Source organism: Etheostoma cragini, chromosome 9 (genome assembly GCF_013103735.1).
Source record: "Etheostoma cragini isolate CJK2018 chromosome 9, CSU_Ecrag_1.0, whole genome shotgun sequence".
Taxonomy (NCBI): Eukaryota; Metazoa; Chordata; class Actinopteri; order Perciformes; family Percidae; genus Etheostoma; species Etheostoma cragini.
This window is the reverse complement of record NC_048415.1, coordinates 18,762,548-18,773,647: the sequence shown is the minus strand read 5'-3', so window position 1 is coordinate 18,773,647 and position 11,100 is coordinate 18,762,548. Positions and strand designations below refer to the sequence as shown.

General features: G+C 41.0%; 1 protein-coding gene across 2 annotated transcripts in view; it reads left to right on the top strand.

Moving 5' to 3' along the window:
* The window catches only part of sec22bb (SEC22 homolog B, vesicle trafficking protein b), a 5,829-nt gene extending 3,737 nt beyond the window's left edge, over positions 1 to 2,092 (top strand). For both annotated transcript variants that reach the window (XM_034882265.1, XM_034882266.1), the window contains 2 exons: positions 443 to 589; positions 775 to 2,092. In XM_034882265.1, coding sequence (XP_034738156.1) covers positions 443 to 589; positions 775 to 929 — 302 coding nt within the window. In that variant the 3' untranslated portion in view covers positions 930 to 2,092. The remainder of the gene's footprint in view (positions 1 to 442; positions 590 to 774) is intronic.
* Positions 2,093 to 11,100: the final 9,008 nt, after the last annotated feature.

The window sequence follows — 11,100 nt, the reverse complement described above, 5'->3', positions numbered from 1 at the left end:
CCCTCCCCTCTCTCCCTCCCCTCCCCTCTGCCCCCACAAACTCTGGAATCCACTTTATATAAAAGAAGATGAACAGCTTTCCTGTTTATATTGCAAATTTCCAATATCTTCATCTTTAGGTTTCTGTACTGTTTGATTTTTGTCCTTACATTTGCATTATTTACAATTTATTACTACGTAGACATTGTATATATCATCTGTCTTTATCTTATTTTTTTACATATTACTTATTTTTTATTCTATTTATTTCTTATCTTTTATATTGTACTACTTGTCCTTATTGCACTGTGGGTCGGAGAGAAACAGTTGCTCTGCATGTCCGGCACATATTGCATAATTTACAATAAAGTGAACTTGACTTATTTGGCAGTTAAACCTTTTGAGAGCCCCTTCCACACGCTGGCGTTAACTGCTTTTATCATTTGTGCTGCTGCCCCACCAGACACCTACATCCAAAAAACCAAGAAGTCGTACATTGACAGCCGAGCGAGAAGGAATCTGGGCAGCATCAACACGGAGCTCCAGGACGTGCAGAGGATCATGGTGGCGAACATAGAGGAGGTGCTGCAGAGAGGAGAGGCTCTCTCGGGTAAGACCACGTTAGCGCAGGTCTGTTCGGTCCGACCGACGAAGTGTGTCCCTCTCTCACTGAATGATAGGAGTGCGGAGCGTGACGCTTACTTGATATTATCTCTCTTCTCCTTTTTCCAATCTCCTCTCTTCTCTGTTTTCTTCAACTCCGGCTCCCTTTGGTCCTGTTTCTCATCCCTGCAGCGCTGGACTCCAAGGCCAGCAACTTGTCCAGCCTGTCGAAGAAGTACAGGAGCGACGCCAAGTATCTGAATACCCGCTCCACCTATGCCAAGCTGGCAGCCGGTGGCGTCTTTTTCATCATGCTCATTGTCTATGTACGCTTCTGGTGGCTCTGAGAGAGAAACGAGAAGAAGTGGGAAATGAGCTGCAACGAGTCCGCAGACACTTAAGAAAAGCTGTCACCTTTGACTAAAAACAGGATCCCTGCTCTTAATAAGACTTTGCAGACATACCACCACCCATTTTGTTCTCACCTGTCCATGGATGTGTGATCTAAATATAAATGATGTCCCAATGCATCGTTTTATTATTAACAGTCATACAGTAATGCGCTAGTATTTAGACTGAGAGGAAACGAGTGAATGCGCGTGTGCGTGGGCATTGTTGTTTTTGCAGGGGATTACTTTTGGAGGGAAAATGAAGAGAAACTGAAATTTCCTGTTTTGTGAGTTTCCAAAGCTGTACTGTACTGTACTAGGATTTATTTGATAGTGTTCGCTGTCTAATAATACAGAAAAGAGCAACAAAAAAAAAACAATTTTATTTATCCTAAGCACTTCATATGGTTAACTGCGTTCTTTAACATTATAATCGTAGTAGTGATGGCTTGGCGGGCCTTGGCTACCCTTAGTTACAGAAATAATTGGAAAACATGGCATTCGTTCTTTTAGTTGAATTGGCTCAGCAACAAAATAGGGGAAGTAATTAAGTTTTCTTCATGGGATATGAAACATTTATTAGGGCGTCAGAAAAGGGGGAGGCTGATGTATTTCTTTTACTGTTTTGGGGCGAGCAGGGGTGGCTCCTTTAATTTTACTTCCCCCAAATTGATATTTCAGCCTTCCCTAGCAAGAGGATTTATAATTTCCTTTTTTAAAGTATGCAATAGTCTAAAAACAGTGGTTCAATATGCACAGTGTTGTCATAAATCTGCCCTTAACAATCTTGTCACAGTTTTATTTCATATTTTCCCATCACAGTCAACTCGCTAATAGAAATATAATATATATGTCATTAGAAACACAATATGGATATTCATGTTTACGGATAATACTGATTAAATGATCTCTACCAGCAGTAGTTCATCGCCTTCACTTTAGCCTTCATCAAAACAAACAGTTAAATGTGTCACATCAAGTTGGCCTATGTCAGATTTCAAGTACAGCCTATTAGTATCTCTTTATTCTAAAATAGAGTGTGGCTGGAATATTCATATTCCCTTTATTGCACCGTGGCTGTGTGGACCCGCACCTTTCTGTTAGCAGTCATATAAAAAAAACTATGTCTTGTTGAAGATCCCTTTTTATTTTGTGTAATGTTTCAACATGTAGACTCAATTTAAAAGTCGATTAAGGCGGAAAAGGACACATTCTCTCTTTCTGTTCTGTCTGCTATCAATGAATAAAATAATTTGCACAAAGCACGCTTCCTTTGTGTCAGAGGACCTTGAGTTGACTTGATGATTATCAAATGTTCTTATGCTGAATACTGCAGGACACCAAATGGCCATCAGTTTATATTCTAATCCTGTTCCTACACTATTGAAATGCAAAAGTAGGTTATTTGAGTGGGTTAATTGAAGACAGAAACTCGACAGTTCAGCACAGCATTTATACTTTGTTATTTAAACAGTGTGAGATTTAACCTTTAAGAGGTTTTCTTATGACTGTCTGAGTAATATACAGTATGTAAAACACTTCCAGGAAAACAACTTCCTTTAAATAAAATGGTGGGGGGGGGGGGTAAATTAAAAAAAGGAAACTCTGTGACGCAGAGCACACTTCCAAAGGTTACCAAAGGCTGTTGGTTTCACTTCCACAGCTTTTGTTTAAAATACCAATTTTCCAGAAATACTTTGCCTCCACCCCTTGTGCTACTTCATGGTGTTTGCCGCCATGGAGCAGTCTGGTGATACCCCTCTTGGCCAGCAGGTAGAGTGCTTTGCACATTGTTGCAAAAAAAAAAAAAAAATCAAACCAGGCTTAAAATCTCCCTGACTTGCAATTTCTACTGCTCTGCTTTTGCCCGCTGCTAGCCGGGCACCTAGTCATACGTTAGTTTTACAGGACTGAAAAAATATAGGCTGCAGTTACATAACATATATAAAACATAACCGTAAACGGGTGTTGCACAAAATTCTGATCCCTGTAGAAGAGCATTTTCTATGGGCCCCTCCCCACATCCACAGCTATTCATTCTAGCACCCCCAGTCTGATTCCCCTGACAGTAAATGCAACAACTACTAGCACTGTAAGCTTCCAGAGCTGCAAAGCTGACAGCTCAACTTGAGCTAGAACAGGAAATGTCAGAAAAAGAAATGAGAAGCAGCAAAGGATAGCGTGCCAAAACCAACCACAGGGCACAGGCTAACCTTTTCACCTCTCAAGAGTATGTGTGTGTATCTTTCTTGTAATCTTGTTATGCCAAAACAGCTTTCATTACTTGAAAGATGCTTTTTTTTTTTTGCAGACCTTCCTTTTGAGTAACTCTTTGTTGTAGATTAATACTGGTTCGCAACTAGGTCTGTGCATACTTGTGCTATTGTGTGTGACACTGCTCATATTTCCAGCCTTCTCTATCCTGTCTATCATCTTCAGTTATGCACTATATTCGTCACCATTTTCTCAGCCTTTCTCTACATGCTTAAACCTGTTGGCCTTTTAACGTTACTTTCCAGACACAGAAAAGTCTTACATTTTTCTGTTGCATACATATATTTGCAATCAATGTTCATTTAACTGAATGGTTGTTTTGTAATTGGTAATCTCCGGGAGTCTAAACTTGATAACAGTGTCTTTTCTTCCCCCTGCTTTGAGTGGTTCACAGGGCATACGAGTTCCTTCAAATATCAGGGTTTGTCTTTTTGTGAAGTCAAAAACAAGGAAGAAAAAGAAACTAGAGTACCACATAGTTAAGGAGTAAATGTAAATGTCACAGTGATTGAGGAGAGGACAACATACCACTCTCTCACTCCACCACTTTGTCTCCTTCCTCTGCAGGTTGCCATAGCAGCAAGCGAGTGTGTGACAGTCATGTGAAAACGAAGCTGATTGGATTAAAATACTTTGTGTGATCAAGGGTCAGGAATACACCGCATGTACTAAACACTCGTAGCCACACACACACCAAGACAGGTAGAAAGGTTGCCGTGCCTTCAGTTTTAAAGAAAAATACAGTAGGTGTGTCGTGTAGGCAACTCTCGCTAACTCAGATTACTGTATCTTAAATAAAATTTCCTGGCACAGACACACAACCATAAGACTATGTCCACCCACTCACCCGACTTCTCCTGAGTCTTGTGTAATCTCAAAGAAACAGGACATTAAAACACCTTCAGCAACTTCCTTTCAAAGTCACTGGAACAGTTGAGCATGCAAATTCAGACAAGCAAGAGAAGTTTCAGTCATGTTTCCGGCAAAGTGACTTCCTCACGTGAGCTTTTAACTTTTTCTGTAACTTCAAAGAAATCATGTTCAGTTGCAAATTCATTGGTCGTTCCACAGCGATGGCCATGTCCACCGAACTTCTGACGTCATTAATAGGAGGCCTTGGTGTAGACATGTCTGGAAGGGGTCTGTCCCTCTGCACTTTGACAACTCCATCTACCCCCCCCGAGGGAGAGTAGACGTCCATCTCTGACAGAATGTGACACCCTCAGACTATTTATTAGCACACTAAAAATCACTGGGTTAAATACTGACCTAGAATGGATCGGTGAAGCCCTGACACAACACTAGGTTAATTTTCTCTACTTTTAACCTATTCTATACTCTGGTTATAACCATTGTTCAACACAACAAGCATGCAAGCAAGTGTTACCTTGGTCTATATCAATATGGTTTATTCACGGACCTGCTTGGTTAATTCGGGGAATGACTGTTAAGATTTACAGAAAATACGGCCCCAAAAACCACATTAAAACATGTATCAAGTGGATTTAAATAGCTTACTTCACTGTATTGTGTGAACAATTTACATCATTTAATATCGTAGGTGGTGTTTTTTTTTTAGTGGGGTGAAAATGTTCCACCAAAACAAGTTCCTTGTCAAGACTTTGCAGAGCCGCCGTTGCTACGTTTGAAGCTTAGCGCCGCCCGAGAAGATTGTGATTGGTTTAAAGAAATGCAAATAATCCCTTACTGTTTTTTCTCCTATCCAGGAAAGTTGCATGGAAGGGCCAGACCTTCCTCCACAGCGCTGTGGAGATAGGTATGGCAATGCATGTTTTACTCTAAAACGGGCACAAATGTTCTGTTAGTTGCACAAAACTGCAAAGGATACACGTATTATTAACAACCAACAACAAATAGGCCCAGTGACATAATGCCTACTACTGTAAAGAGCCTATATTCTCTTGTTTTTGGCGCTTCCTTTACCTCACTTCCTTTTCTCTCCTTATGCTTCTACCTGTCACCCCTAATTACCTGACTGAGTTCACCTGGGCACTCCTCACTGAAGACTGCACTCAGTCACTCTCTCACCTTTAATGGGGCGGACGCTGACTCTTTAGCCCATGTGTGTTTTGGTTGTAGGCCTACTCCTTACCATTTGCGCTACTATTTTGAGAGGAAATAAACATTTGTTAACCCTCTTGTTGTCCTCGGGTCAAATTTGGCCCATTTTCATAAGGTTTCTATGTCAGAAATTTGGGTTACTTTCAACCAAATTGTCAAAAATAAAATAATAACAAGTATGGTTCCTATAACGCTTATAACAAGTAAAATAAACAGTCAGTACACTACTTTCATTACATCTGTTTAAATCAATTTTATAGCACTGGGAGAAAAAAGTAATTGATGTGGTTTGGGGGTTTTGTTTGGGGTTATTTTTCCGATTTGGCCTTTCCTGTGTTTGGGTTTCAGTTTTCTCCCCAGTCTTCCTGTTTTATTTTGATAGTATGGTTTCCTGTCTTGTCCAGCTTTGCTGTGTGCCTGTCTGATTGTCCGGCCCCGCCCTAATGTGATTCACCTGCCGTCTCACCTGTTCCCCATTTCCTCGTTACCTTTTGTATTTAACCCCTGTGTTCCCTTTGGCTCTTGTCAGATCATTCTAGTTCGCCTGCCTGTCGTTTCCTCGTCCCGCTGTCTGTTCTCATCCTCCCTCTCCCTCTCACGCCTGCCTCCCTCTTCTCTGCCTTTGGGTCCTCATTTTCTCCTCACCATAACAGTAATCGAAGAGCACTAAAGAAAGTGGGAAATTAAGCTTCAAAAATGAGGGAAAAAACAACAACAACGTAAAAAACACAGAAAGAAATGGATGAAAACGTTGGAAAAAGTGATAAATGTCAAGACAAGACAACCAAATAGTTTTAATTTTAAATTCATACCCAGAAAAACAAAAGTTGAACGGTTAATGGGAAGACAACCCAAGGGTTAAGGAGACTGCTGTTGCATTCTAATCGAGACCTCCTGGTAACCTTTTATATTTTAGATACAGGGCTGCCAACTTTTCCCCAAACCTTGGAGTGAGATTTGGGGGGGCTGATCCAATTTTTGCCGCGTACAAAGCAATTTCTTTGGCTCTTTCAGCATCATTATCCTTCAGGGTTTAAACTGGGACTTGCTATGTGTGGGAGTGATGGGGGCTCTCCCTAGGGGGGTCTGGGGGTATGCTCCCCCAGGAGAAAGATTTGAAAAATAAACCATTAAATGGCACTTTCTGTAGAATTTAGTGCAAAAAAAATTGAGAAATCAAGTCTTACATGACATGTGCCAAACTGTAGGGCTAAGAGCGTTTGCATTGTTGTAGTATCAACAGGTTTTAGGGCATTTAGCATTTACATTATTTACATTATTAACTTCTTATGATATAAGAACTGACCCAGACAATGTGCCAAACATAATGAACCACATAAAGAGACAGTAGCATATGTCAGCAACAGCTGAGAAGATTTGGGTCTGTGGTGAACAGGTCCAGGGGTCCCTGCCTGGTGTAGGGACCAGGGACCCAAAGTTAAATTAATGTTGAGGGATCAACTAAGACCACTGAAATTCTAAAGAAGGAGAACCACTGAGTTACATAAATTGTAATCCTTTAACCTTTGTACCAAGGTTCAGTAATGTTTGGCCCTCATCCTCTGTGCCCCACTTACTGTATTTACTTTTTGGGAAAATAAAGACTATTGTTCATTTTATAAAACATCAAATTAATTATTTACAGTTACATTTAGAGATGCACCGAGGTTAGAGATGCACAATAGTGGCCCAATGTTGCAGTATCGTATATATAGAATAGAATACAGTATAGTATAGTATATATAGTATAGTATAGTATTGTATATATAGTATAGTATCTATAGTATAGTATATATAGTATATATAGTTTTGTATATATAGTATAGTAGGCTATAGCTCAGATGTGTTTAATCCGATTTCTGCTCATGTTTACAACTTTGTGCACATTCTAAATATAACTCCTCCATCTCTTTTGTCCGTGATTTGGAGAGTTGTAATATAGTATATATAGTATATATACTATATATAGTATATATAGTAGGCCTATACGTATATAGTGTAGGCCTATATAGTATAATATAGTCTGCTGTGCATGTTATTGCTCCGCTGATATGGTGGATCCCATTCAGACCGTCTGACAGACACAGAGGCCCATTTGGGTCTCTGGTCTCTGACAGTTTAGAGATGGCTGTATGCTGCTCTTCATCGGAGGTCTACACGGATGCAACGCGTCACTGCCAGCAGCAGCCACCAGCCAAAAGTGGGTGAATTTAACAAATGGCAGGTAATCTGTCAATCTACTTCAACAAAGTCTGCCATTTTGTTGGAATTTAGCTAAAAATGTGGCGGCACATTACCGGGGTAAAGAGGCCAGCTGAGTATGAGTCAAAGAAAAGTAAAAGAAGACTTTTTAATAGAAAGTGGACAATTGGCGACGACTGCAAGGTTGACAGAAATCAGCCTCTCACCAGTGACTGTCGTGTGTATGGCTCAGAGAAAGCAAAGTAAAATCCTTTTGTAATCGAGCCTAAAAACTTAAAATTACAAGCAAATAAGGACCATGAGTCATCAAAAGCCACCTGCACACGATAAGTTGCAAAGTATCAAAGACTGCGCTTTGATCGGCAGTGACATCCATGAAAGCAGCGCAGTTTGAGAGGGTGCGACCGCTGTTTTGGAACAATCATGTGATTCCTTTTTTCCACCATTACGAGGCAAAAAAACAACTGTCTGGTAAAAAGTCACAGTGGCTGGTCGTCAACAAAGTTTACTTCAGGCCCTGGATGTGGACCACAAGGGGAAGTTGTGTCCATCTAGTCATCTGTAATGGCCGTGATAAAATAAAGAAACGTGATCCATCCCTTTTCAAACCAGCTTCCCACCTCATCCCAGCTGCTTCCCAGAGTCTTCCCCTTCATCCTCTTCCCTCAACCTCCCGACTGATCCAATCAAAGCAGAGGGAAGCTGTGGAGACAGCAGCTGTATGGCAGAGGAGAGGGTCATAAAACGCAGAAGGCCGAAAGAGGAAGTCCAGGGAGCTGGTAAGTTATTGCCCCCCAAACGTACACACCGGGCCCTGGGAACCGGGAACTTCTCACAGGGGGGGTCAGTGGGGAGTGCTTTCCACAGGCCTAGACCGGCTCTGTGTGTTCTTTATCACCTCATCACAGACCAACGATGACCCCTCACACCTTGCCTTCATAATAATGCACAAGTCTATTTAAAAAAGAGAAGACCTTTAACTCTGTAATAAACTGAAGTAATAAATGATCCTTTTTTCCCAACACTACATGCCTCCCATTGAGCGCTAAGATTTCCATTCAGATGTGTATGAATATGTCATAAAAAAAAACAGGATACAAGGGGGGAAGAGATAAATGTGAGAGAAAGTGAAAAAGTGGAGGATTAAAAGACATTTCACACTGGGAGAGATGCTTTGTACAGTCATGACTTAATGCCTGGTGGAAAACACACCTCTGCAATGTTAAGTTGTTCCAGAGTAATATTTGAATGTAAAGCATTCAAAGGCTGAATCAATTTTTTCAAATTGTGTTTCCTATTTATCTACGTATTCCTTAAAACAGATAACATGGGTTGTTTATTAATAGTGTCCTATCTTACACACACACACACACACACACACACACAATGCAGGGTTGTGCCTGTGAGAAAGTGAGGACTTGAGTGTGAATTCCAGCCATGCCTGTCTTTTAGCAGCTTGTGAATTTATGACACAATTTACCCTGGAAGATATGTTGAGCACATTTGCTTTACACTCTCTATAACTTTCAGCGTGTGAGTTAAAACACGCAGACATGCAGAGAAACATGGTCTGCAGACATATGTTATGAATTGAGAATGGAGGAAATGATAAAAGAAAAAGAAGTACTGGAAAGGCTCTTCAGATTAATGGTCAACATTTAGTACATACAGTAGATTTTTTACCCCTTGCATGTCTATGTTTCATTAGATTTCAATCTTCTTTCCAGTTCCTGTTAGTTTTGTCTATATTTTACAATATATGCGTGTTATTTTAAGGCAAAAAACAATCATTCATTCACTTGATCACTTCAGCCCACTGTGTTTTATTCCTGTTTGTTTTTTTTAAACCATTTAAAATCCTTATTTAATCATTTCTCCTCACTTTTCTGTCCCTGTTGCTCTCAACCAATCTGTGTGGCATTAGATTAGTTTGACCTACTGCACCCCTTGGGCCTCAGGGACCAGGCTTCCAAATGTGTGTGTCAGTACGTTTGTGTTCATGTTTTGTGTGCATACATCTGTGCTGAAATGTGCATCCCTTAATGTATGTTGAGATGACCTTGGGCGGGAGTTGGCAGGACTGAATTTGCCCTCACTGGGACCTTTCTCAAAACCAAACATCATCAGGCCATGGTGTCAACTTCAGGTCCTCGATAACTCCTTTCACTAAATCAGTCTCACCAACTTCCCCCACCTAAACATACACCAACCCTCGATGCAGTTAACGACACCACAACTGTCCGTTTCAAGTATTTGTTTTCAGTCATTTTAAAAAGCTATTGCTTTATCTTTAGCTTTGGTGAAGGCTGTTTTTGTGCCTTGTCACGTTTGTTGCAACATAGTTCAGCGTTAAGGTTACACAATAGTAATATGGTCATTTTTGGCTTAATCTGACCATAATTTCCACATTACATTCATTGTAATATTTGTGCTTTCCTCACTGCATTGGGCTACAGGAGACACCAAATTGTTGTTTTCAGGATTCAAGAGAAGTTTTGAACCATTCTGTTGCAGTGTGTTAGCTCCATATTTGCATCCTGCAGCAGACAGTAAAACTATATTCACCCCTGAAGCACAGTTTAAGAAGTCTGATGAGTGTTTGCTCTCCTCAAATGAGAATCTTGCATGCATGAGTTCCTGTGCATTGTGTGTGTGTGTTTTTTGTGTTTTCAAAACCCTGTCAACATATTCAAAATCTGTTTCCTAGTCATTGCAACAGTATTAGCTAACGGCATTACAAACTATTGTGTTGCCTTGGGTTTCTAGCTTGGCGACTTGTCCTCTGCACACATCTAAGTCAAATTTAAACTGTCCTAAAACATCTGAATATTGTTGCTCAAGGATAATTGAGACCACCAGCGGTGATACCACAGAGTGTACAAGGCTAATATGCCAATTATGCATGAGATTGTCCTGAAGTTGTGAGTGAGGGAGTTGGGAAGCGTGGCGGTGTTATGTATGTATGTATGTATGTGTGTGTGTGGAGTATAAACCTTGCAGAACCCAGACGACACAGTCAGGGTTGTTATTTTCCCACAGAGTAATATAAATAGCCTGCTAGTGTGGGGTGACGGTGGGCAGGCAGGGGCGCTCGAGGGAGGATCCCATCCACACACAACCACACATTCCCGTCCACCTGGCCCTGCCAGAGCCCTAGATCACTTACAGGATGGGTTTTCTCACACACACACACACACACACACACACGTCCCTCCTCCTCACACCTTTCTTCTATCACCTGTTTCCTCACCTCTCTGCCAACTCCCCTTTCCTCCTCATCTGGGACCCCTTGGTTGAAGTCTCTGCCCACATCACGCTTGGTCACATTGTGCCTGCGCACTCGCTGACTCTCCACCTTTGACCACTGTGGAACGCCATGACACACACTATCTTGGTTTCTCACACCAACATACTTACAAGCCCTGCTTTCCTTAAGGAAGTTGACAATTTCCAAATACTACTTTAGTCTAACATACACTTTTATATCCAAAGCTACAGGATATCGAACAGCTAACATCTGCTGGGGATGGCTTTACAATTTGTGTGAAAGGGGTTTACAAAGTGATTTATC